Raw genomic sequence first — 26,198 nt, 5'->3', positions numbered from 1 at the left:
GAGTTGCCCACCTTGAAATATTTTTTAAAGTCACCAAATTATCACAGTATTTGGTTTTAGAGTTCTAAAAATTTCTCACTTGTTTACTTAGACCACTGTCCTGAATTAATAACAAATCCCTACTTAATAACTCTTTTCTCATAAACTTATTATGAGAGCATTACTAAATGTACTTCATATTTCTACAACTTTTATTTATAAAACTGTACTGTAATCGAAAACATTCTCCACATGATTGCTAATCTGACTCTTTAATTGTGGACTACAGGGTCCTCCTGTGAAGAAAATAAAAATAAAATACCTTAAAATGTCCCGTGCCTTCATTAGCACTGAAAAACGAAAGCAAAATTAATCAATATTTTAAGCTATACATTAAATCACATAACACAGAAAAATAACATGAATATAAATATTTGAGGAACATCAGTTTAATTTTAAAACCTAACCCTTTACGAAACAAATAAATGTAGTTGTCATTTCTGCCACCTACTGGTAAGGCAAAGGCAGTGTTACCTACTATTTTACACTACTTTGTATACCTCCAGGAGTTAAAAGTATATCCTTAATATTTAGATTTCCCCCACATGTAGCATTCTAACATTTTCCAATTTAAAGTAAAGCTTCTTTCTATTATAATTAATGTGTCTTTTTCTTTACAGTAACCCTTACAAAATAGATTTCTTACAAGAAGTCTACTAGATTGCCTATTGTTTTACTTATAGCAATAATGGGCATGATTTACTCAGTTTGCTCTTTATCTTGAAGTACAAAGAGATTTCTTGGTTAAATCAATTATGTTTATGTCATGAGGAGACAAGGGGCACTAATTTTTGTTGGGCATATTCTATGTACCAGGCATTACACTGTAATGCCTTCGTAATAGGATGCATGTCTTTCTTTCATTTAGTCCTCATAAAGCCCTGCATATCAGGTATTAGTATTCCCCTTCTATAGAAGAGGACAATAAAACTCAGAGAGGTTTAATAACTTGCTTAAGGTCACAGAGCTATTAAGCGATAAAGCTTCAAACTCAGGTGTACCTAGCAACAAAACCCGCATTCTCTCTTCCCTATGATGTTGTGAAGAGTAGGCCAGATCACAATTGCATCAGCTACAGAATATTCTTATAATACAAATATATATATTAAGATATAACATATGAGCTATATTACTAATATTACATTAAGATAAATGTTATATATGTGTATATTAGAAACCTAAAATATATAAGCTTAGAGTTGTAATATTCTATTTGTTACAAGAATTATCTCTATAGAATCCATGATATATGGTCATCTGGCTTCTGCTTAGGCACCTAAAGAGATAAGAGAGTTTATCTGACAAGTCAGTCCGTTCCATGTGTGGACAACTTTGTTAGAATTGCTTGCTTGCACTGAAGCAAATATGTTTCTCCCTGTAACTTACACCCGCTAATCCTAGTTTTGCCTTTTAGTAGTCTTACGAACTAGACTCAATCTTTCTTTTATACGATAACCCTCTAAAGATCTGAAATGAACTTAAGGGGCTTATGACCGTTTTCTCTTTTTCAGATTATTTTTGTTCCTTCCCTTACCACGTATGCCATGGTTTTCAAAACTTTTACTGTTCTGGTTATACCTTGGCTTACCATCTCTCTTAAAATGTAGTGCACAGAGTTGAACATAATACTCTAGCTGGATTAATACAGCATACAGTTGGCTATCACCTCCCTGGTTCACTAAATGTTACTGAGTTTAAGACTGCATGAAATTTCTGCTGTATCACATGTATGTCATGTGAGTCCATTTTCCACACTAGACACATGTACAAATTACAGTACCATAGACTACTTTAACTTTTATTTTTGAATGACCCTGCATTATTTCAACATTCACATATTGATAATAGTTTAGACATGGTAGGAATACCATAAGTTGATACTTAGAACAATCCTATTAGTTGCTATTATAATCCTCAATTCAGAAATTCAGAAACTGATGACGAGAGTTCAGCTACATCCCAAAGGTTATATACCTTGACTTACTGACTCTTCAAAGTCTATGTTTTCTACACATACTATACTTCCTGCCTCAAGTTTTATTTCTTTTTATCATCTTCTACTTTACACACAGAAACTAAAGAACAAAAAAGGACAAGTACAAGACTATCTAAAGATCACAAAACACAGCATACCCAGTTTGGGGGGGGTGGGGACCTAACTTCATATTCCAGTAGTTGAAAAATCACTGTTCACAGGCTGAACCTACCTCAGTTTTTTTGCTCCTCCAACTTAAGTGGGCTCAAAAGCTGGACCAAATTTGCTTTTGTACTTGCATCAGGTTAAAACTCCTCTGCCACTTGCCCTGCTGTGAAAGAGCTGCGTATGGGCTACCCTCAGGAGCCTGACTTTGTGGTGACATAAAAGCTCTTCCATGTAGTGAACTCTGGGGACTGGTGACTTCAAACGGATTCTTTGCCTCTGGAAGCTTTCTTTCAAAAGGACTCCTTGCCACACTGGAAGCTTTCTTCCCCTCAACCAGTTGAAAACAGATAAAGAGCTATATTATGAGTTAGACTACTCATCATAATCAGCTACATAAAAGGCTCAATTCTTTCTTTTCACAGATAGGGAAGCTGAAGCTCTGAGAAGTTAAAACTAAAAGTTCCATGAGGGCAAAGGCCATGGCTGACTTATTCAAACTGTATTCTCAACAACTAGCAGAAGGCTGTGGCAGTCCATATAGCAGGACCTTAACAAACATCTCGTGAATAAACAAAAAGCAATTTGTTAGTGATTACAAAGCTAGATAATAGAGAAGTAAGGATTTAAATCTAGATCCTTTATTCCAAGTGAGGGCTCCTTTTTGGGGGGGGGGGGAACCAAGTTTTTTATTTGTTCATTTCTTACATTTGAAGTATTCTTCAATGACATCCCTGGCCCGAGACTCTTTGCCATAGCCTTTAACCACCACACAACTGCAACCAACCACTTACGGGGTTTTCCTTCTCTGTCAATTTTATAGAGGCCCACCCATTCCCCTAGCTTCTTGCTGTCATCAGCCTTAGTTAGGCTGATTTAGTGTTCAGCATAATGGGCCTCCATCAACTTAACATACATAGGCTCATCACAGTTGGATGCAAACACACAAAGATGGGCTTGGTGCTTGTCTAAGGTTTTGGCAGCTTTGTAAATTCCACATGCTAGGCCCGTATGGGTGAGGGCGGTCTTCAGCACCTCTTGCGAAGCAGTATTAATGTCCATTATACTTCCAGCAGCAATGCCTTTCTCGGCCTTGGCGGTGGGTTTCGGGTGGAACCAAACTGAGTCCACCTAAGCCTCAGCCTCCTAGCAACTGGCAGCAGGGAAAGAGCGTGAGGGCTCTTTTTTCTATAGGAGGGGATGTACTAATGATATAATAAGTTTGGTAAGTGGTAATGACTGCCTTGAGTACTGTGGTCAAGTCTCACTCATTAGGAGAGCCTGCATGATTAATTATTGATTTCTGCAGGTGGGCAAAGGAAGAGGCAATGGTGGCACATCCATCACATATCTGCTATCTTTGCATCCTTGCCACTTTTCAAAAAATGTATTAAAAAACCTAATCATCAGTTCTTACCGAGCACGGTAGGAAATGTTACATTTCCCAAAATATTTTTTGGAAATATAAATTCCTTTCAGTTTTCAAATTTTAATTAGACTTATTAAAAGTCAAGTTACATGGTAAAAATTCAAATACAATGAAAAGAAAGACTTTTTCCCATCATAGACTCACATACTAGTTTCTGGCAACTAACTGCCATTAACATTTTCTTATATATCCTTTCAGGAATGGTCTGTGCATGTAAAACATATGTCTACACACATCTTTTCCATCACTCTCTTTAAAATAAATAAGTAAATAAGTAAACAGAAACACACTATGTAGCCTCCTCTTTTGGAGACTGTTCCATATTAGCACATATGCTATCACGCTAACACATACTCATGTGATATATACCATTATTTAACCAGATCCCTTTTGGACATTTAGATTGGAACACACTCCTTATTATAAGAAATTGCTGGTTTAAAGTTTGGTATTACATAGTTTCTGTTCATTCTTCCAAACGGATTTTTATTTCATTATCCACCATTACTATGTGGGATTTGTGTAGGCAGGAGAAACGTTTCTGGCCTCTTAGGGGTCCTTAATATCAGCTGATAACATAGAGTGACTACATAAAAAGATAAATACAATACAGCACAAGCTGATACTAGTAAGCGATATAGGCAACCTAGAATTATATGGTGGAAATAATTAAAAAGTAAAGTAGTCATCAGTGACATAAAATGGGAAGTCCATATTTTCCAAAAAAAAGCACTTTACTTTATTCTGCAAACCAAGTATTCTGAAAACTGCAGTTTGATACATGCCAACTCCGTGATCATGACAGTGTTTAACAGTGTTGCAACATAACAGAGTACACCATATGCTACATATAACTTTTGAAAGAAGCAGTTTATATGAATTAAAAGGATATCCAACTACTTTAAAAAACAATTTGGCAAAACCAAGTAAAGTTAAAAACAAACATATGCTAAGACTGCAAACCTATACTCTTAGAGAACTATCATATATATGTGTGTGTATATATATATATAACATATATATGGAGATGTGTATAGAAATACATAAAGTAACATTGTTTATAACAGCAAAAAAAAACTGGAAACAAGTTAAATGTTCAACAGTACAAGAAAAGATAAATTATGGTATGGCAATGGTGAAAATGAATGAACTAGAGCTACACATTTCCACACAAATGAATCACTGAATGCTGAGTGAAAAAAAAAAGTTGAAAAAAAAAAAGCAAGTTGTAAAACACTTACAATGATACTATATGAAGTTTTTAACGAACAAAAGCAATTCTACATATTACTTAAGCATTGATACATGAGATAAACATATTTTAAAAATCATGGGAATACCAATCATTACTTTTAGGAGAGTGGTTATTAACCTCTAAAGGCAGAGAGGGGGTGGTGAACAGGAAGAGGTAGCCGAAGGGCTTCTGACATACTAGCATGGGTTATTTCTTAAGCCAGATGATAGTGATACAAGTGATTATAGTACTATTCTTTAGAACTTTTTCTAAGTCATGAATATTTCAAGATTAATTTTTAAAAGGATTATCAGAAGAACTTGATTTTACCTGAGTTCAGGATGATTTTGTAACTGTTGGGACTTAACAAGTTCTTTATTTTATGGTTAAGAAGTAGAGGTTTAGGGTACTCACCCAATGAACTCTAGTAATAAAGACATATCAAGTTCAGGTGGAATACGAAACACGGATTCTAAGACTTTCTTAGATCTTCCTTTGCTCGAAGGGACTGGCTGTGGAACAGCTATTTAACAGCCAAAGAAAAAAGCTGAGTTAGAGTAAAAATTTCATGAATTGAGATCTTTGAAAAATAATTACACATATTATAACTATGTTGACTATTTAAAAGATCATGAAACACTCAATCTCCCTTTCTTTAATAACATTAACTAATCTGTCAAAGCCAGTGAAATTATACCTGGGGACCACTCCACAATGGAAGGCAGACATGTGGCTGGTTTATCAGGGCCACAGAGAGAGCTCATCACTACACAACAGATAGATGTAATCTTTAACAAGCACTACTGTGTGCCAGGGTTCAGGGCTCATACTCAGCACTGTACATGCACCTTCTTGTTAAATCTTATTATAATCCCCTAAGTATACTGCTACTCTTTTTTTTAACAGTCAAAACTACAAAGAAACTGAGATTACTGTTTAAGTGAGATTAGGCAATACGTAGTAAGTGGAAGAACCAGGATTTAAACAGAAATTTATCTAACTTCTATACTGTGACATTACCATCATCACAAAAACTATCTGAACAGTTACTATGTTCCAGGCACTGTTTTAAGTGCTTTGTATTACTCAATGTATCCTTACAACAATTTTATGAAGTGCTATCATTATCCCTACTTTATAGATGAGGAAACTGAGATATTGAAGTCTCACAGAAAGTAAAGGGGCAGAGCTAGGATCAAACTCAGACAGTCTAGCTCCAGAGCCTATGCCCTTTCATTTTTACAAATAATTAAATTGGATTATACTACATCTTAACCTTCATAATCTTTCTCCCTCTTTGATCATAAAATAACTGGCTATCACCAAAAGAACCTCAAAGGGAGTAAATTTTATTAAGTTAGTATTCTTAAAGCTACAAATACATTATGATATACACCCAAACTTACCAGGTTTAGGTACTTCTAGACCTCTTTCTTTATAGAAATCATGCATTTGCTTTTTTTCTCCTAAAAAATGATAAAACACAGACTAAATTACACTTAAAATGTAACTAGTAGAGTCAGCAGAGATTCTGGGATTCACAACTATGTAATAAAACAAACTTACTTTCCTCTAGATTGATCACTAATTTGTACACTATGTCTTGTAATTGTCGGTCCAACCTAATAAAAGGAAAGGATGGAGAATACCTCAGAATTCAGCAAAATGCATTTTGGTACAGAGTGAGAGTGAATGATGCTCTTTGCAACTGTTTTCTCTTGGGAGTAGATTATCTCCTTTTTCAGAGGAGAATTACTTTTAGGTAGCACTGGCTCTCACCTGAGATGACCTCAAGTAATTAATTCTATGTAATCATAAGTAATCATAGACTCTTGAATAGTTTGCTCAATTATTCCATGTGTACTGGTCTTACTCCCTTGCAGAGACTGTATTTTGAACTTCTGTGCATCATCTACAAAGCGTTCTTCTATAAAGGAGTAAAAACGTAATAGTATTTGCTGAACAAATGAAAGTAATCCACCTTTAGTATTTTTCTTCCCTTAGGAAATGGAGTATGAACGGAAAATTTGAAAAAAAAAAAAAAAAAACCCACAATGACCTATGATACACAGGTTTTTCTAAAGAGGACAGTTGTTTCAGGCATTACTTTTAAAAAGTAATTTCAAAATAAATTTTTAAAAATTCCTTTTTAAAAAGAATTCTAGGGGCACCTGGGTAGCTCAGTGGGTTAAAGCCGCTGCCTTCGGCTCAGGTCATGATCCCAGCGTCCTGGGATCGAGCCCCGCATCGGGCTCTCTGCTCAGCAGGGAGCCTGCTTCCTCCCTTCTCTCTCTGCCTGCCTCTCTGCCTACTTGTGATCTGTCAAATAAATAAATAAAATCTTAAAAAAAAAAAAAAAGAATTCTAAATATCCCCAAAATGACAAGCCTAAACTAGTCTCATTAACTTGAGTGATGGAATTAAAATCCTCAAAAAGAGAGGCCTGTGCTTTTGTTATTTTTTTGTCCCCAGCAGATATCACAGTGCCTGGTACAGAGTAAGTGTTCTATATGTATTTTAGAGAATACGTAGTTCCCTTTTCAAAAGAGGTCAAGAGTTTATTCCCAACTACACAACTAGAAGCCTTCAGAAAAAGTATATTTAAAATACAAATTTTACTTATATATTTGTCTTACCTTATGTTATAAAGAGGTTGTGTCTGATGTACTACTATGTTGCATTTTGGACATCTGTTGCTATAGTAAAAATGTCTTACAATGCAGCTTTTACAAACTGTTGAAAAAGAAGATGTTTAAATTAGGATGCTTTAGAGACATTTCAAAAATTGAATGTATTAGTTCGAAATGTGAACTATATGCTTACACGTATGAAGACATTCTGTAATGGTAGTTGCATCTATTAAGTAACCTTTGCAAATGGAACACAAGATGTATGGTGTCAGCTCAGAGAGATTAATCAGGCGCTGGAAATGCAATGCAAATAGTTGTAAAATACAAGTACTTGTCTTCTCAAATTCTTAAACCATAATCCCCACATTTCATTATAAACAATGTGTAACTTAATTTGCCACACGGAAACATGTTACAGTACCTCCAACCCTTCAAAATCCTAATCGAAGTTACAATAACACAATATAAACCAATGTTTCAAAAAGATCTCATTCTTTTGGATATACTTTATATTACCAGATGAGGGGTATCTTACTTTATGCATTAATTACAAAATGGGCAAACTTTCCAGATACTGGTGTTTACGTTTAATATATCAATTCTGACTGGCTAGGTGTTACCAACTTTATAAAGTATGCGCTACCACATTAAAAAAACGAACAAAAACCCTTCCCAATTAGACTTATGAGATAGGGGTTTACCATCCTCTGAACATCCTGTTGAAAGGGGCTGTTTCCCTGTCCGACCGTAAGCTCTTGTAAGGCAGGAGCACTGCACCCTTGGCCCCTACCCGCCTGGCATAATTTAATAATTATTTACAGAATAATAGAGTCGGACCTGGAGAGCCTAAGTGATTGGCAGGAAGCTCACAAAAAGAGTCGGCAAGGAATCGGGTGCGGACCAGTCCGCGCCACATGCCTAGGCAGGTTGAGAGGGAGGGGTGGAGGTCGACGCGAGTGCCAAAGGCTGGGGCGGCGAGCTGGGGGCGCAGCCCCGCCCTTACTGGGGAGGGCTGGCTCGGACCCTCAGGCCCCTCCGGCCCCGCGTGGTCGGGCACCGGCTATAAATACCTCCTCCTCGTCCTCTGAGTCCGGCCGACCCCCCTCCAGCCTCAGCGAGAAGTGGCTCATCTCTTCCTCCTCCTCCTCCTCCTCTTCCTCCAGCTCCTCATCCTCTTCCAACTCGTCGTCCTCGTCCTCGAAGCGGCCCCTCATGCGGCCCAGGCTGCGCTCGGGCTCCAACTCTGGGGGCCGGGAGCCCGAGCAGCCTGGAGCCCCCGCCTCGGGCAAAGGCGGCGGGCCCTCCTCACCCGCTGCGGGTGCCGGGGTGAGAGCAGGCGGGGAGACGGCAGGCGGGGGCGGCATGGCTGCAGCTCCCTCGGCCTTGTCGGCGCCCGCGCTCCCTGCGGCCACCGAGACCCTCTCCATGCCGGGGGCAGAGACCGGGGGAGACGAGACCCGGCGGCTGGATAGCGCGGGAGTTCTGCCTACCTGCCTGGGCGGCCAGTGCGCAGGCGCGGGAGACCTGCAGGGCCCGCTGGGAAATGTGGTTCGTTGCCCCTCACCTAAACCTGGTCGGGCGTGCACAGAGCCACTGTGCATATAGGGTGGGGCCTGCGGGTCGTATTCAGAATTTTTTGTTTGGAAGACTGACGCTGTCTTTACTCCCTTTCGTTTTATTTATTTATTTATTTTTTAAGATTTAATTTTTTAAAGTAATCCGTGTACCCAACGTGGGGCTCGATTTTCCCAACCTGAGATCAAGAGTCACAGGCTCTACCGACTGAGCCAACCCGGCACAGCCTCTTCACTCCCTTTTAAAAATGACAAAATTGGTACCGTTCCAGACAGCAGTATTCTGTCTGCATCAGTTGATGCGCAGAGCACTTAAATGGGCGTTAAAGTAATGTTATATTATGAACAATAACGACTTAAACTTGAAGAGCCATTGTGCGTTTCTTTCATCCAAGATTATTTCCATTAGGAAGTATGACGTCTCTATTTTGAAATATGTAAGTTTACTTATTTGGAGCAATTAAATCTTGTATTGCCACAGGATGGAAATTTAATCGCTGTTTGAAGACCATCCATGAGTTCCCAACACATAGAGGAAAGTCCGTTATATTTAATTCAACAAACATTTATGGAAGGTCTATTGTAGCAGGGACTGAGACCTATTCAGGCACTCCCACCCCCACCACCAATTTTTTTAGGAAAGATATTTGGAGTTGCTGACTAACATAGTGCCAGCTAATGTCATGATGCTTGCAAGCTGGATTCAGAAAGGAATCAAAAGCTCCTTAACGAAAAAATGCTGGGGGAAAAATATCTGAGAGAGACTGGGTGGTCACTGAGTAAAATTAATGCTCATGTGGGAGTGGTGTACATTTTTCTTAGGGAATGGTGAGGAAATCAAGTCACTATGCTTGTTTGGGAAAAACTGAATCAGATTTAATGTGCCCCCATTGCTCCTGCACTAGCCTCTACCTTTCTCTCTGCAATCCCCAAACTCTGGTCAAGCCTAAGATACTGAAATTTGCAAAATCCAAAAAGTGGAAGAAAGGAAATGTCTCCTTCTACACGGAGGAGTATAAAGCCTCAAGGGAGGGGAATGGGAACTTAGACCAGGATATTGAAAGAGGACACTGAAGAGAGAGGGATTGAAAGAGACAAACATACATGATACCTGAGATACTCTCCTTACCGGGCTCTAAAACTGTAAGCACTTCCACATGATTACATTGGATAAAGGCATATAGCTTCTAACCTTTCAGCATAGTTAAGAGCTACCTGATGAAAAAGAATTACTTGTGCCATGAGCTTTAATTATAAAATTTTGAAGTAGTATGATATGAAATATTATTAATATTAACAAAGTTTTACTTTATGTATAATATGATAATGTAAAATATTGTTAATCCCCAAATTAAAAAAAATACAATCAAGAATTGCACATTTTCAAAGCTGGCAAGCTAAGGAATTATGAAATTTGTATTACTGCTACTGGGTCGTGTCAGCTAAACTAAAGTTTAGCTGGTAAACAGAAATATCTGCAAGCTTTGCTAGTCCTATGGTATGAAAGGTAGTTTTATGTGTCATCTTGGCTAGGCTATACCACCCAGTGATTCAAACACTTACTTACCTAGGTATTACTGTGAAGGTATTTGTAGATATAATTAACATCTGCAATCAGTTGATTTTAAGTAAGAGATATCCTGTATAATCTGAACAGATTTTATTCAATCAGTTGAATGGCCTGAGGTAAAACTGAGATTCCCCTGGAAGAGAAATTTTTCCTGAGGCCTGCAACATTAATCCTTCCCAGGAGTTTCCAGCATGTTAGCCTGCCCTACAAGATTTCAGACCTGCCTAGCAAGCCCCCATAATTGTGTAAAGCAGTTCCTTGTAATAAGTATCTTAGTAAATGTATATATCCTACTGTTTATGTTTCTATGGTAGACCAATTAATCCATATGGTAAATGGCTTAATTATGTGATATTTATAAATATGCAAGGACTTCCGGGATATATCTATTTCATAAAATGAGAATTTCTTGCATCTCTGTTGTGATCCAAGTGTGTTTCCACATCAGAGTTATATTTTAGCACTTATCAGGGACTTTACATTTTGACAAAGCATCAGAATTGAATCATGTTCTAGACTGAGCTAGAACTTCACTCTTACCCTGGATGCTAACTTGTTAAAATGGTGTAAGTGTAAAACAGCAAAAGTGGATCTAACACAAACAGTAATTATACTCCTTGTATGATGATTAGACCAAGAGAGATGCTATAAAGTTGGTTTTTTGAAGGGAGGAGGTGTTGCTCTGACATTTCAAACAGAAAATCGTATCTAGGGGTACCTGGTTGGTTCAGTTGGTGGAGCATGTGACTCTTGTTCTGGGAGTTGTGCATTTGACCCCCACATTGGGTGCACAGCCTACTTAGAAAAAAAAACATATCTAAAAACTTATGAAAGTTTCACACATTAATTCACTGGGAGATGGCAGAGGTTGGTCAATTGTGAAGGATAGTGAGTCTCTGGGTATGAAATTTTTAAAGCAGATCCATGACCATGTTGTGGGACTGGCTGGGGAATCAAGAAATCATAAATGCTCCTTGGGACTTGGAGTGATTTCCTGGTATTCTTTGATGTAAGTAAATAATTCACTGAAGACCTTAATTTTTTTTAAAAACATTTTATTTATTTACTTGACAGACAGAGATCACAAGTAGGCAGAGAGAGAGAGAGAGGGAAACAGTCTCCCTGCTGAGCAGAGAGCCCGATGAGGGGGGCTCGATCCCAGTACCCTGGGATCATAACCTGAGCTGAAGGCAGAGGCTTTAACCCACTGAGCCACCCAGGCGCCCAAGCCCTTTGGTTTTTAATCTGCTTTTAAAAATTAAGGTCTTGGGGCACCTGTGTGGCTCAGTGGGTTAAGCCTCTGCCTTTGGCTCAGGTCATGATCTCAGGGTCCTGGGATCGAGTCCCACATCGGGCTCTCTGCTCAGCAGCGAGCCTGCTTCCCTTCCTCTCTCTCTGCCTGCCTCTCTGCCTACCTGTGATCTCTGTCTGTCAAATTAAATAAAATCTTAAAAAAAAAAAAAAAAAAACCAAAGGGCTGAGGTACCTGGCTGGCTCAGTCAGAAGAGCATGTGACTCTTGATCTCAGAGTTGTGAGTTCAAGCCCTATGTACCCAAGTACATTTACCCAACTAAATAGATTACTTAAATAAAAAAAAAAAACAAAACTAACAACAACAACAAAAAACCCAACAAAGGACTTTATGGTATCAATATTCACTTCAAAAAATATTATTAAAACAGTTTCAAATCATCAAATGCATATGTTATATATATAATTACTGATACTGAGCAAAATACAGACTCCAATCAAGGTCAAGACTTAAAGATATTGACACCTATTTCTTTTCTTTTCTTTTCTTTTTAAAGATTTTATTTATTTATTTGACAGAGAGAGATCACAGTAGACAGAGAGGCAGGGAGAGAGAGAGAGGGAAGCAGGCTCCCTGCCGAGCAGAGAGCCCGATGCAGGACTCGATCCCAGGACACTGAGATCATGACCTGAGCCGAAGGCAGCGGCTTAACCCACTGAGCTACCCAGGTGCCCTTGACACCTATTTCTTGTGCTGATTTGCTAACATAATGAGGGTTCCTGAAACACAGCTTTGTCTTGATTTCAAGGATCACATGGTTAATGATCTAAAATTCTGTACTACTAATCAGGTCCTACAAATCTTGTGTTCTGATGTTATACAACAAATTGTATTTGTGAAAGAAAATAAAACTTTAGAGTCCTCTGAAACAAGTCAGATTCCAAAGGTTTTAAGCATCATGGTCCCTTCCCAAATTAAAACATGTTTTCCCAAACACCTCATCCCCAAACACCCTCCTTAGAATTCCATTATAGAGGTTTGTAGGAACGATACTGAATCTGATTAAAGGCAATGGATCAATACATCCATTTTTTTCTTGTTGTTGCTACAAAAAATTGACCAAGGATAGCCAAAACCATCTTGAAAGAGAAGAATAAAGCTGGAGGACACACACATCCTGATTTTGGAACTTACTACAAAGCTACAGTAATCAAAACACTGTAGTGCTAGCATAAGGACAGACATACAGATCAAACAGAATAGAATTGAGAGTGCAGAAATAAACCCTCACATTTGTAGCCAATTGGTTCTTCACAAATTTCCCAAAACATCTAAAGGGGCAAGAATTTCAACAAATGGTGCCGGGATAACTGAATATCCATATGCAAAAGAATGAAGTTGGGCCTCTACCTCTTACCATCTACAAAAATTAGCTTAAATGGATCGCAGACTTAAATGTAATAGCTTAAAAAAGTGAGCGTACATTAGCAGACATGAAAATAGTATATTATGGTTATGGAAAATGATTCCATTATTTTTCTTTTCAAAATTATGTTCAGACCTGGAAGTTAAAAAAAAGAGGTCATAAAATTGTATAATAGAAATAATTCCTGAATAATAATAATAAGTCTTCATGCAAAATGACACTGGACCCAAGAAAGAGAGACTAAATAAGATTAAGCACAGTTTTTCTGATATGCTTTCACGAACCCACAGATACATGTCTGGTGCACATCATCATTATGTGTAATGAATGTTAGATAGCCCCTTCCTGTCCTTAAAAAATTAAAAAGAAATAATAAAGAGTTTTATATGTGTTATTGTGCTAATGCAATGTCCTGATTGATAGTTCTGAGATCCAAATTGTTTTCTAAGATGTTATTTACTCATTTGAGACAAAGAGATAGAAATAGCGAACATGAACGGGGGAGAGGCGGAAGGAGAGGTAGAAGCAGATTCCCTGCCAAGCAGGGAGCCACAGGTGGGGCTTGATCCCAGGATCCAGAGATCATGACCCAAGCTGAAGGCAGATGCTTAACCATCTGAGCCACCCAAGGGCCCCGAAACATTTTTTTTTTTTTTAAGAGAGAGTAGGGGAGGAGTAGAGAGAGAGGGAGAAAGAAGATCTTAAGTAGGCTCCACAGGGCTTGATTTCATGACCCTGAGATCATGACCTGAGCCCAAATCAGGAGTCAGATGTTTAATTGACTTGATCCACCCAGGCACTCTGAAATCTTTCAAAGTATATAAGGCAAATTTTGTCACTTGGGATGAGGGTATGGATATGTCGGTAGACACTCAGTGCTGGTTTAGCTTAATTCAGACCAGATATTCTGCACAATGAGGCAACCCATGTCTTCTTGGTTGAGACTACTATCAGGAGTGCCCACAGAGGAAAGAAAAGGAACCAGCCTGTGGCAAACTACCGGAAGATATTGAAATAGAGCAACAATCTCCCTAAGATCAGTTTGGGTCCACAGAGGTAGAGAACCATTTAGCCGATAGTTGAAAAATGAATGCGTTTGCATATCCTGTCGAAGTCCTTCCGGCAACAATTTCTCAGGTCTGAGAGTTTGCTGTTTTGTTTTTTTTTTTTTTAAAGATTTTTTTTTTTTAATTTTTATTTGACAGAGAGAGAGATCACAAGTAGGCAGAGAGGCAGGCAGAGAGGAGGAAGCAGGCTCCCTCCTGAGCAGAGAGCCTGATGCGGGGCTCGATCCCAGGACCCTGAGATCATGACCTGAGCCGAAGGCTTAACCCACTGAGCCACCCAGGTGCCCCGAGAGTTTGCTGTTTTTGTTTCACTTTTTCCCTGTGAGAAATACGATGCTTTTCCACTGGAAATACTGGAATTCTGAGGCAAACCCTCTACCTGGTAGGAGTCAGAAAAGGCCAAAGCCAAGTCTGAAAGGAGGCTATGAGCTTTTCAAGTAAAGTCCTGCAAATGTTTACAGGTGGCAGAAGGGCTTTGCAATTTGGAGTACAATGGTTATGTCCTACAGGTTATTCACACAGGAGGGGATAAAGCATCAGCCAAACACACACCCCAGGAAGTAAAGGCTCCCACAGGAGAGACAGGTCAGGGGTCCAGTGTTGTAAAAATGGATCATATGCATCTTGTTCCATGAAGAAAAGCATATTCGGACAGGGAGAGAGGGGTAGGGCAGAGAAGAGAAAGAGAGAAAGAGGGAGGGAGAGAGGCTGATGTAAGTTAGCCAGTCTGCAATTTCACTAGGCATAGGTACCTGCTGAGTATCATGAACAAGAAGATTCATGTTCATATGTCAAGGCTTGTCACTGGCCTAGACACAGGAGCTGGAGGAGTGCGGAAATAAATATTCATAAAATAAAAATGTGATAGTCATTTAAATTCCCTCAAAATGGAGGAGGTTATTCCTTTTCTTCATTAGGAGAGGCTCATTTGGCCTGACAGAAGACCAATTGCTGCCTGATGTCTGCTGCCTATTCCATAAGTCACACCATATCCTATTACACTTAATAGACCCAACAATGCAGTCTATTACAACTACAGATCATTGAAAATTTAAAGAATTTACTAGAGGAGATAGCAATAGCACCTGGAAGAAGTTGACTATCTAGAGAAAAGAGGAAACCAAATAGTGGATCTGAGAGCACTAAACAGGAAACCGATAGCCTACAATAGAGGCTGGCGAATTTTTTTTCTGGAAAGTTGCATATAGTAAATATGTTAGGCTTTGTGGGCCATTTAGCCTCTGTTGTAGCCACTCAACTCTGCTGCTCTAGCACAGAAACCGCCATAGGTAATACACAGACAAATAACTGACCTTGTGCCAATAAAAGTTTATTTATAAAAAAGGCAGTGGGCCAAGTTTGGCCCACTGACTATAGTGTGCTGACCCCAGCCATAGAACAACTAATATCCTAGCATTAGAGATGAACTACCATGCCAGTCGGTAGTCAAACCTGCAAAAAGGAAAGGTACAGTGGGAGTTAGTGGATGTGAACAGCTGCTTAGGCAAAATGTGATGCAGACGAATGGGAGTTGAGGTTGAAGAGATAGGCTTCAGTTTAGGCAGGAGATGTGAACCAAGGGACAGAATTTACATATTATGATAATTGAAGTAGGAAGGCACTGAGGCATGTAAAATTTTAAAGATTTTATTTTTTAATTTTTTAATGTAATCTCTACCTGCAATGTGGGGCTTCAACTCAGGACCCCAAGATCAAGAGTTGTATGTTCGACAGTCTGAACCAGTCAGGTGCCCCGTGCATGTAAAATTTTAAATAAATTTATATTTCAGAAGGTCATTGTGGCTACTAGGTGAAAAAAGGGGAGGTGGTAGGCTGAAAAAGGCTCACCCCAAAGGATATCCACATCAAATTTGCATTCTGTGAATGCACTTATTCAGAAAAAGGACCTTTGCAGATGCAATTAAAATAAGGATTTTTAAAGTTAATTACTTAATTAATATGAGAGAGTGTGAAAGAGAGAGAAAGAGAGAGAGCATGAGCCAGGGGAGGGGCAGAGAAGCAGACTCCCCACTGAACAGGGAGTCTGACATGGAACTTGATCCCAGGACTCTGGGATCATGACCTGAGCCAAAGGCAGATGCTTAACCGACTGAGCTATTCAGATACCCTTAAAATAAGGATCTTGAGATGAGGAGAGAATCCTGTATTATTGAGGTGGGCCCTAAATCCAATGACAAGTGTTCTCTTAAGAAAAAGGCAGAGGGTAGGGCGCCTGGTTGGTGCAGTCAGTTAAGTGTCCTGACTCTTTGTTTCAGCTCAGGTCATGCTCTCAGGGTCTTGGGATGGAGCTCCATATCAGGCTCCACACTCAGTGTGGCATTTGCTTGAGATTTTCTCTTCCTCTCCTTCTGTGCCTCCCACTCATGCTGTTTCTTTCTAAAATAAATAAAATCTTAAAATATATATGTGTGTTTGTGTGTGTGTATATATACACACACACACACATATATATGTATATATAAAAAAGAAAAAGAGACACAAACACACAAAGAAGGTGGTGTGAAGATAGACATTGGAATGGTGTGGTCACAAGCCAAGGAACACCAAAGAATGTCAACAATCACTAGAAGGTAGAACATGCAAGGATCGCATTCACTCCCTAGAGCCTTGAGAGCAAACACTGCCCTTCTGACAACTTGACTTCAGGTTTCTAGCCTCTAGAACTGTGAGAGAATACATTTCTGTTGTTTAAAGCCACCAATTGTGTGATAATTTGTTACAACGGTTTCAGGAAACAAATACGGTTTCAGGAAACGAATACATAGCGTAAGAAAAGAAGTAAGGAGACCCTTTAGGAGCCCACTGCAATAAGCCAGATGATTGATGCTCATAGTTTGGTCTAGGATAATAGCAGTGAAGAGGGAGACAGGTTGTCAGAATAGAGGGCTGTTTCAAACTAGGACTTGGAGCAGACTGAACATGAGCTAATGAGGCCTGGGTTTCTGGCCTAAGAAACCAGGATGATGGTATTGCTAATTCCTGAGACAGGGAAGGAGCCAGTGTAGAGTTCACTTATGGACGTATATATTGTGTTTAGGATGCTGGATAATCATCAAAAGAAAATGTGAGGGGTACCTGGGTGGCTCAGTCAGTTGAGCATCCAACTCTTGAGTTTGGCTCAAGTCATGATCTCAGAGTCTTGGGATGGAGCCCTGCATCCGGCTCCACATTCAGCATGGAGTCTGCTTGAGATTCTCTCCCTCTCCCTCTGCCCTTCCCTCCCCGTGCGCCCTCTTTCCCTCTTTTCCCTTCTCTCAAATAAATAAATAAATCTTAAAAAAGAAAAATGCCTGATATCACACTGCCATATTCTATGGTGGACATCCTTGCACATGCACACCAGATGGTTATTTCTATAATTCTTTTTTTTTAAAGATTTTATTTATTGGGGTGCCTGGGTGGCTCAGTGGATTAAGCCTCTGCCTTCGGCTCAGGTCATGGTCTCAGGGTCCTGGGATCGAGCCCCCGCATCGGGCTCCCTGCTCAGCGGGGAGCCTGCTTCCTTCCTCTCTCTCTGCCTGCCTCTCTGCCTACTTGTGATCTCTCTCTCTGTCAAATAAATAAATAAAATCTTTTTAAAAAAAGATTTTATTTATTTATTTGATAGAGATCACAAGTAGGCAGAGACTTGTGATCTCTCTCTATCAAATAAATAAATAAAATCTTTTTTTTAAAAGATTTTATTTATTTATTTGATAGAGATCACAAGTGGGCAGAGAGGCAGGCAGAGAGAGAGGGAGAAGCAGACTCCCCGCTGAGCAGAGAGCCCGATGCAGGGGCTCGATCCCAGAACCCTGAGACCATGATCTGAGCCGAAGGCAGAGGCTTAATCCACTGAGCCACCCAGGTGCCTCATGGTTATTTCCATAATTCTAACAGTGGAGTTAGTGGGTCAGAAGGTATAAACATTTACATTTTGGTCACACCTGTGGTTCTTAATTTATTTTAAGTCATGGTAAACAATGAAATATAAGGATGCTGTGAAAATAGGCCCTGTTATTGCTGGTGACAGTTTAATTATTACAACTTTAAACAAAATAATTTATTAACATATATCAAGATGTCGAAAAATGTATACACCTTTTACCTTTTGGCAGTTCTACTCTGGGAGTCACTACCTAAGGAGATAAATAAACATAAAAGTAGTATTTAGCATTGTTTATGGTATGACTGGGGCATAACTTAAATATTCTTTGGTGAGGGAATGATTAAATAAGTCATGAAAAAAATTCTGACAGTCTCCATTAGAATACTATACAGTCAATAAAATGATGGTTATGAGGACTGTAATAACATGGTAAAATATATATCTATACATATAATTACAATTGTGTAAAAAGAAACAGAAACACAATGATATCCATGTTATGTTAGAGTATTGGGATTAATGTAGTTTTTGTCATCTTTCTGTAACGTGGTTTATTTTTGTAGAAAAAAATGATATTTGTTAAAGGTTGGAATACAGACTTTATCAAAGGAAGAAAAGTTGAGTAGAAACAAGCTTTCATGGAGATTGACATGTTGATGCTAAACTTCATATGGAAAAATAAACATGTAGGAATAGTCAGGAAAAGACTAGAAAAGCTACAAGGACAGACAAGCTCTACAATATTAAGCACAATATAAACCCTTTCTAATGAAAACATTGCATTACTAACTACTACATGAATAAATAAACCAGAGATAGAATAGAAAATCCAGAAATAGATGCAAGTCCATATAGAACCTCAATATATGATAAGAGTGGCATCTCAAATCACTGGGGCAAACTTAGACTTTTTTCATGAAGGTGCTTAGGAAAATTAGTCAGTGATTCTGTGAGGAAAAAGTTAAAATAGCAGGTCTGTTGCTCATTGTCTCCTGTCTTCATGGGAACCTAGAACCATGATTGACCCTTGGTCAGCCTCTGGGAATATGGCCCTCAGAATATTTTTGTGTATGTGTGTGTGTCAGTGATTGATGATTTTGCTGCGTACACCTGAAGCAATGGACGCTGCTGTCCCACCTTGTCAGATTACTTTCAACAACATCAAGACTGATGATTTGCATGCATCTGATTTCACTGGTGGGGTCCTGAATGTGGGTTGCCAGGACTGGCTGTGTAGCAGGATAGGCCTCTCATATGAATAGCCCTCCCACAAATGACTCAGATCTCAAAACTCAAACAAAATTTCTTGGGCAGACTATATCACATTTGTCTCTTTAATTTGATGGTAGAAAGAAAGCATGTCTGTGTGGGCTTGGATGGGAAAGATGCAAAAGCCTGGGTTTGGCATTGGACTCTGGACTCTGCCAATACATATCTTCCTGCCGCCTTAGTTCTGCATCCTTTGCTGTAATAAACCTCAGCCTTGAGTATAACCTGCAGTTGAGTCTTATGAATGCTTTTAGTGAATTGCCAAACTTGAGAAAGTTTTGGAATTTTAAAAAAAATATATTATTTTAATTTTTTATTTATTAAAAAAAAAGATTTTATTTATTTATTTGACAGACAGAGATCACAAGTAAGCAGAGAGGCAGGCAGAGAGAGGAAAGGAAGCAGGCTCCCTGCTGGGCAGAGAGCCCGATGTGGGGCTCGATCCCAGGACCCTGGGATCATGACCTGAGCTGAAGGCAGAGGCTTTTACCCACTGAGCCACCCAGGCGCCCCTATTTTTTTTATTTTTAAGTAATCTTTACAGCCCCCAATGTGGGGCTGGAATTCACAACCCTAAGATCAAGAGTCACATGTTTTACCAACTGAGCCAGCCAGGCACTCCAGTTGTGGGATTTCTTTCCCTCTTTCTCTTTCCTTTTTCCTTTCTCCCTTCCTTCCTTTCTTCCTTCCAGATTTTATTTATTTATTTGTCAGGGAGAGAAAGAGAGAGAGCACAAGCAAGGTGAGCAGCAGGCAGAGGGAGAGGGAGAAGCAGGCTCCCCGATGAGCAGGGAACCTGATGTGGGACTCAATCCCAGGACCCTGGGATCACGACCTGAGCAGAAGGCAGACATTCAACCAACTGAGCCACCTAGGAATCCCCCCCTTTATTTTTCTCCTTAAAGATTTTATTTATCTACTTGTGGGATTTCTGAATCACTTTTGAAAAAAATAGATTTATACCTCACCTCATATTCAAGATTCAATCCCAAAGCAATTAGGGAGCTCACTGGAAATTATACAAGCTCTAGAGGAAAATATGGGTGAATTCCTCTTTAAATGAGAGGAAAATCTTTCTATGGTTTCAAATCCAGATGCAATAAAATAAAAGTCTGTAACTTTGACTTCATTAAAAAACACTTCTGGGGGGCGCCTGGGTGGCTCAGTGGGTTAAAGCCTCTCCCTTCAGCTCAGGTCATGATTCCAGGGTCCTGGGATTGAGCCCCACATCAGGCTCTCTGCTCGGCAGGGAGCCTGCTTCCCCCTCTCTCTCTGCCTGCCTCTCTGCCTACTTGTAATCTCTATCAAATAAATAAATAAAATCTTAAAAAAAAACAACAACACTTCTGGGGGCACCTAAGTGGCACAGTTGGTTAAGCATCCAACTCTTGGTTTCAGCTCAGGTTGTGATCTCAGGGTCATGAGATGGAGCTCCATCTTGGGCTCTGTATTGTGCACGAAGTCTGCTTCAGATTTTGTCTTCCTCTCCCTCTGCCCCTTCTGCTTGTGCTCTCTCACTCAAATATATAAATAAATCTAAAAAAAAAAAAATCTTCTGTATGGCCCCCAAAATGTAAACAATATCAAAAGACAATGGCCAAACTTGGCCAAACTAGGAAAAAGTATTTGCAACACATATCTCAGATAAAGAACTAATACGCTAAACAGATAAAAAAAACTTTAAAAATTAGAGGAAAAAGATAAAACTTAATCCCCCCACAGTAATATAAAAATAGCTCCAAAATGTGAAAAGATGTTCAAACTCTCTCATGATAAGACAAAACATAAACTAAAATACATATTGACCAAGGTAGCTGAGATTACTGGGGTTCTGGTCAAGATAATTAGTGCTTTACTCTGTATTTTCCACTTAATACAGGTAAAAACTCTGGACAGAATGCATGGAATAACTATCTACAGACTCTAGAATGCAAACGGTAAGAGGCAGGAAGGGGAAGGCAATTGGAACTCAAACTACAATTGACTCATCACTACATTTCCCATTTTGTTTTTCCTCTGGTATCTCCTGGCCTGGATTCAAACATAAGCTGAAACCCAGAACTGTATACCTAGTGTGGTCAGAGAGAACTCCAAGAGAAATCCTCTATCACGGTTTGAGGACCAGGAAAGGGGGCCTCTGTAGGTCACAAAGTGTGATGGAAATCCAAAGTTTGTTTTTGTTTTTCCATTCTCTCCCACACCAGTCCATATGCTCATCCACAGTAGCAATGGACAGGGGATGGCAGTGGAGTCCAAGTAGGCACCTAAAACTCTGAGGGGAGAACGCTGATGCGAAGAGCAAGGGGGGATCTCCGCTACTGTTTTCACTGTATATCTTCTTGCTTCTTGGTTCCACAGCAGTTGGATTTTCAGGGTACACAACAGAGTGAGAAAACTAAAGCCCACTCCCTTTTCTAGCTAGAGGACCAGAAAGGGAAGTGTTAGGAAGATTAAGGAGATCAATAAAATGGTCCCATAAAGTTGGGTTTATCCTCAAGCTGCATATGCATGATCTGAGCCTAATCAATATTCCACAGGTTTTAGGAACTGAGATACTTGGTATATAAGGTATACCACTGCCTAGAAATTTCCTTAATTTGAGAAAGGGCATTTATAAAAATCCCACAGTGAACACCACACTTCACAATAAAAAACTAAGTACTTTCTCGCTAAGAAATGAAGAATGTCCACTTTCACCTCACCACTCATATTCAACACCATATTGCAAGTCCTAGTTAATGCAATACGACAAGAAAAAGAAATAAGGGGCACATGATTGGAAAGGACATAATGAAACTGTGATGTGATGAGAAATATGCACTTGGTCTCTGACCCCTCCCTCTCCTAGCATAGGACTCTTAAAACCCATTGGGTCTCCTAAGTAGTGTCTTTTTGTATGTTAATGAGATGATTGGTGGCTGAGGACATCTGGATAGCCTCAAGATGAGGTCTGGAACCAACCATGGATGGTTAGAACTTTCAGCCTCATCCACCCCCCTCCATGTGACTTTTAATTTTGGAACCAAACAAGATGGTAAAATCACACTGGTGGCTGGCACCCCATTACACCCAACCTGAGATGGCACCAAAATTGAGAGAGCTGTAAAAACTGTGAAAATCTTGAGGATATGTGTGTGTGCACATGTGTGTATGGGAGTTGGCAAACAGGGAGTGATGAAGCCCAGACAGTGACACTACAGACTTTCCTCCTTTTGGTGCATCCTTTACCTTTTCCCAATGCTGAGCTTCTGCCTCTCCCTCTGGGTACACATACTAGCCAAGGAGCTGATAACTTCAGAGAAATACAAATTCATAGAAAAAAGTAATGAGATATAGGAGGGATGAGGTAACAGATTAAATGCATCCGATGAAATAGAATTTAAATAAATACACACCCTCAAAAAGAAAAGAATTCATATTGGTTTTGTCAGGGGTTCTCGATTTGGGCACTATTGACATTTTGGGCCAGAGAGTTCTTTGCTGTGGTGGGATGGGGCTGTCCTGTGCATTGTGGGAAGTTTAGTAGCATTCCTAGCTTCTACCAGTTAGATGCCAGAAGCACTACCCTGAGATGTAACAACCAAAAGTGTCTCTAGATATTGCCAAATGTCCCCAGGGGGGGACAACAATCTCCCAACTGGATTGAAGCAGGATAATAAATCATGAAGAACCAATTCAAAATACTATGGAAGGGGCACCTGGGTGGCTCAGTGGGTTAAAGCCTCTGCCTTCGGCTCGGGTCATGATCCCAGGGTCCTGGGATCAGCCCTGCATCGGGCTCTCTGCTTAGTGGGGAGCCTGCTTCCTCCTTGCTCTCTGCCTACTTGTGATCTCTGTCTGTCAAATAAATAAATAAAATCTTTAAAAAAATACTATGGAAAATATAATGGTTGAAGTAAATAACTTAATAAATGGTATGTAGCAATATGGATGTAGGCTGAGAATGAATGATTTCACTGAAAAATCAGATAGAGGAACTCTGCTAGAAGGTATCAGGAAGAGGTAAGCATGAAAATATGAAAGCAAACCTAGAAGATAGAAGTGTAAATATCAATATCTGTATTACAAGAATACAAGAAGAGGTGTGCCTAGGTGGCTCAGTCTGTTAAGTATCTGCCTTCGGCTCAGGTCATGATTTCAGGGTCCTAGGATTGAGTCCCCCATGGGGCTTCCTGCTCAGCGGGAGTCTGTTTCTCTTCTCCCCATCCCTCCCTGCTCATGCTCTCTCTGTCTCTCAATAAGTAAAAATCTTTTTTAAAAAACCCCAAGAATATAAGAAGAAAAGGAAAAATAGAAGGGAGAAAATATCTGTAGATATAATGGTTCTAAATTTCCAGAATTTAAAAAAAAAATCTCAGATTGAATGGGTGTATAAAGGGCCAATCAGGAAAGATATGAAAAATCTAATCCTAGATACATTAGAGTAAAATAAAAGAACACTGAAGTGAAAGAGAAATATCCAGAAAGAAAGAGTAGCTCTCCTGTAAAGGAATAAGATACAGATTGATACTAGATTTCTTAAAACATCCTAAGAAGAGGGGTGCCTGGGTGGCTCAGTGGGTTAAAGCCTTTGCCTTCGGCTCAGGTCATGACCTCAGGGTCCTGGGATCGAGCCCCGCATCCAGCTCTCTGCTCAGTGGGGAGCCTGCTTCCCCCTCTCTCTCTGCCTACTTGTGATCTCTGTCAAATAAATAAATAAAATCTTTAAAAAAAAAATCCTAAGAAGAGAGTAGAAGAATGGGAGTAGGGATTAGAAAGGAAGAGGAAAAGAGAAACAAAAATTAAAAAGCTGGCCTTGCAGTTACTCAATATACTTATCTCTACCATGGTATAACAGGAAAATCATTCTACCTGGAGTAAGGTAGACTTTTTGGAACTTAAACAAAGGTAGGTGAAAGGCAGACACTACAGAAGGGAAGGTGGTGGCTGTACTTTTGTGAGTCCTAGTATCTGGGCTTCAGCTGTAGAGGTGGATCCAGCTCCCAGGATCTGATTCTCGAGACAAAAATATGCATCAGAATGTTAATTTACTATTTGTAAGGGCATAAAACAACCTTCCAGGGAATAATAAGTATGCCCGAGCTTGTTATCCATGGCTTCTCTCAACTAGGTGCTCAATTATTTACCAATTAATTATCAAGTTATTTAGTAAATACTGAATCAGAAAAATCAGTTCAATGATCCTAAGGAAAAGGACAAATGCTCCCCACCTCATAAGTGTGCACATGAGATTCAGGTTCTCTGTTGATCAATGCTGGATAAATGCTAAGCAAGTCCTCTTAAACAAACAAGCAAAAAAAGGTGCCTGGCTTGCTTAGCTGACGGAGCATGAAACTCTTGATCCTGGGGTTGTGAGTTTGAGTCCCCACATTGGGTGTAGAGATTATTTAAAAAAATAAAATAAAATCTTGGGGCATCTGGGTGGCTCAGTCAGTTAAGCGGTTGCCTTTGGTCAGGTCATGATCCCAGGGTTCTGGGATCGAGCCCCACATCGGGCTCCCTGCTCAGTGGAGAGCCTGCTTCTCCCTCTTCCTCTGCCTGCTGCTCTGCCTACTTGTGCTCTCTCTCTATCTCTCTGTCAAAAGAAAAAAAAAAAAAAGCTTTAAAAAAATAAAATCTTAAAAAAAGATGTTAACCAATTCTTAGTCATCTTCCACTCTCCCCCACTTCCACCATGTTCCATAATTTTACTCTAGATATCCAGTTAGATTAGCTTCATATTCCAGTCTTGTGATCACCTTGAACATCATAACTGGACTTTATCAAATATTTACAGAACAGCTTTTATGGTGAAGGAAAAACAACCAACAGCTATTTGATGTGTGTTAGGTGTATCATATACACATAATCTCATTTAATCCTTACACAGCTCTGTGAGGTTGGTACTATTATTATCTCTATTTTAGAAATTGGGCAACTGGAGTTAAGTAACTCAATCCACGTCATTCAGCTACTAAACAGGGTTGAAAGAAACCGGTGGGACTTAAAAACCAACAACAGTAATAACTATGCTAGACCTTCCCAACTCCCCAGGCTCACTTCTCTTGTCTGCACCCATCCCCAGAATTTTGAGATCCAAATGAAATAAAATATGCAGCAAGGTTTTATAACCTATGAAGCATATTCCAAAATGGCACATACTATTTATTTTTATTTTATTTTATTTTATTTTTTTTAAAGATTTTATTTATTTATTTGATAGAGATTACAAGTAGGCAGAGAGGCAGGCAGAGAGAGAGGAGGAAGCAGGCTTCCCGCTGAGCAGAGAGCCCGATGCGGGGCTCGATCCCAGGACCCTGGGATCACGACCCGAGCCGAAGGCAGAGGCTTAACCCACTGAGCCACCCAGGTGCCCCGGCACATACTATTTAAAAATATACAATTAAAACGCAGTTTATTTGTAATAAAGGATAACACAGCACGAATACAGAACGTACACATCTCATAATGACAAAATGTAGGTACTTAAAAACTTTTTACCGAATTGTAACACGCATACTGTGAAGTTCACAAAACTCAAGCGTGTAGCTTGATTCATTTTTACTAAGGTAAAAACTGCACACACACACACAAACACACAAAAGTCACAACCACCCAGATCAAAATATAAAATATTACCAGTATCTCAGAAGCCTCCTTCTGGCTATCGGGTTTGCTTTTGAGTTTTAGACCTGGATT

General features: G+C 39.5%; 1 protein-coding gene and 1 pseudogene across 2 annotated transcripts in view; both read right to left on the bottom strand.

Annotated features, from left to right (window-relative positions):
- The window catches only part of PCGF6 (polycomb group ring finger 6), a 31,406-nt gene extending 22,436 nt beyond the window's left edge, over positions 1 to 8,970 (bottom strand). The window contains exons 1-7 of the mRNA XM_080823344.1: positions 8,543 to 8,970; positions 7,666 to 7,765; positions 7,479 to 7,575; positions 6,409 to 6,464; positions 6,249 to 6,308; positions 5,257 to 5,365; positions 302 to 329 (exon numbers count right to left, since the gene is read on the bottom strand). Of these exons, the coding sequence (XP_080679470.1) occupies positions 302 to 329; positions 5,257 to 5,365; positions 6,249 to 6,308; positions 6,409 to 6,464; positions 7,479 to 7,575; positions 7,666 to 7,765; positions 8,543 to 8,899 (807 nt within the window). The 5' untranslated portion in view covers positions 8,900 to 8,970. The remainder of the gene's footprint in view (positions 1 to 301; positions 330 to 5,256; positions 5,366 to 6,248; positions 6,309 to 6,408; positions 6,465 to 7,478; positions 7,576 to 7,665; positions 7,766 to 8,542) is intronic.
- LOC308354892 (small ribosomal subunit protein eS12-like) lies at positions 2,877 to 3,265 on the bottom strand (annotated as a pseudogene). The gene has a single exon. The product of its transcript is annotated as a small ribosomal subunit protein eS12-like (transcript).
- Positions 8,971 to 26,198: the final 17,228 nt, after the last annotated feature.

This window comes from Martes martes (assembly GCF_963455335.1).
Source record: "Martes martes genome assembly, chromosome: 14".
NCBI classification, from domain to species: Eukaryota; Metazoa; Chordata; class Mammalia; order Carnivora; family Mustelidae; genus Martes; species Martes martes.
The sequence above is the reverse complement of the archived record's forward strand: the minus strand, read 5'-3'. Positions and strand labels throughout refer to the sequence as shown.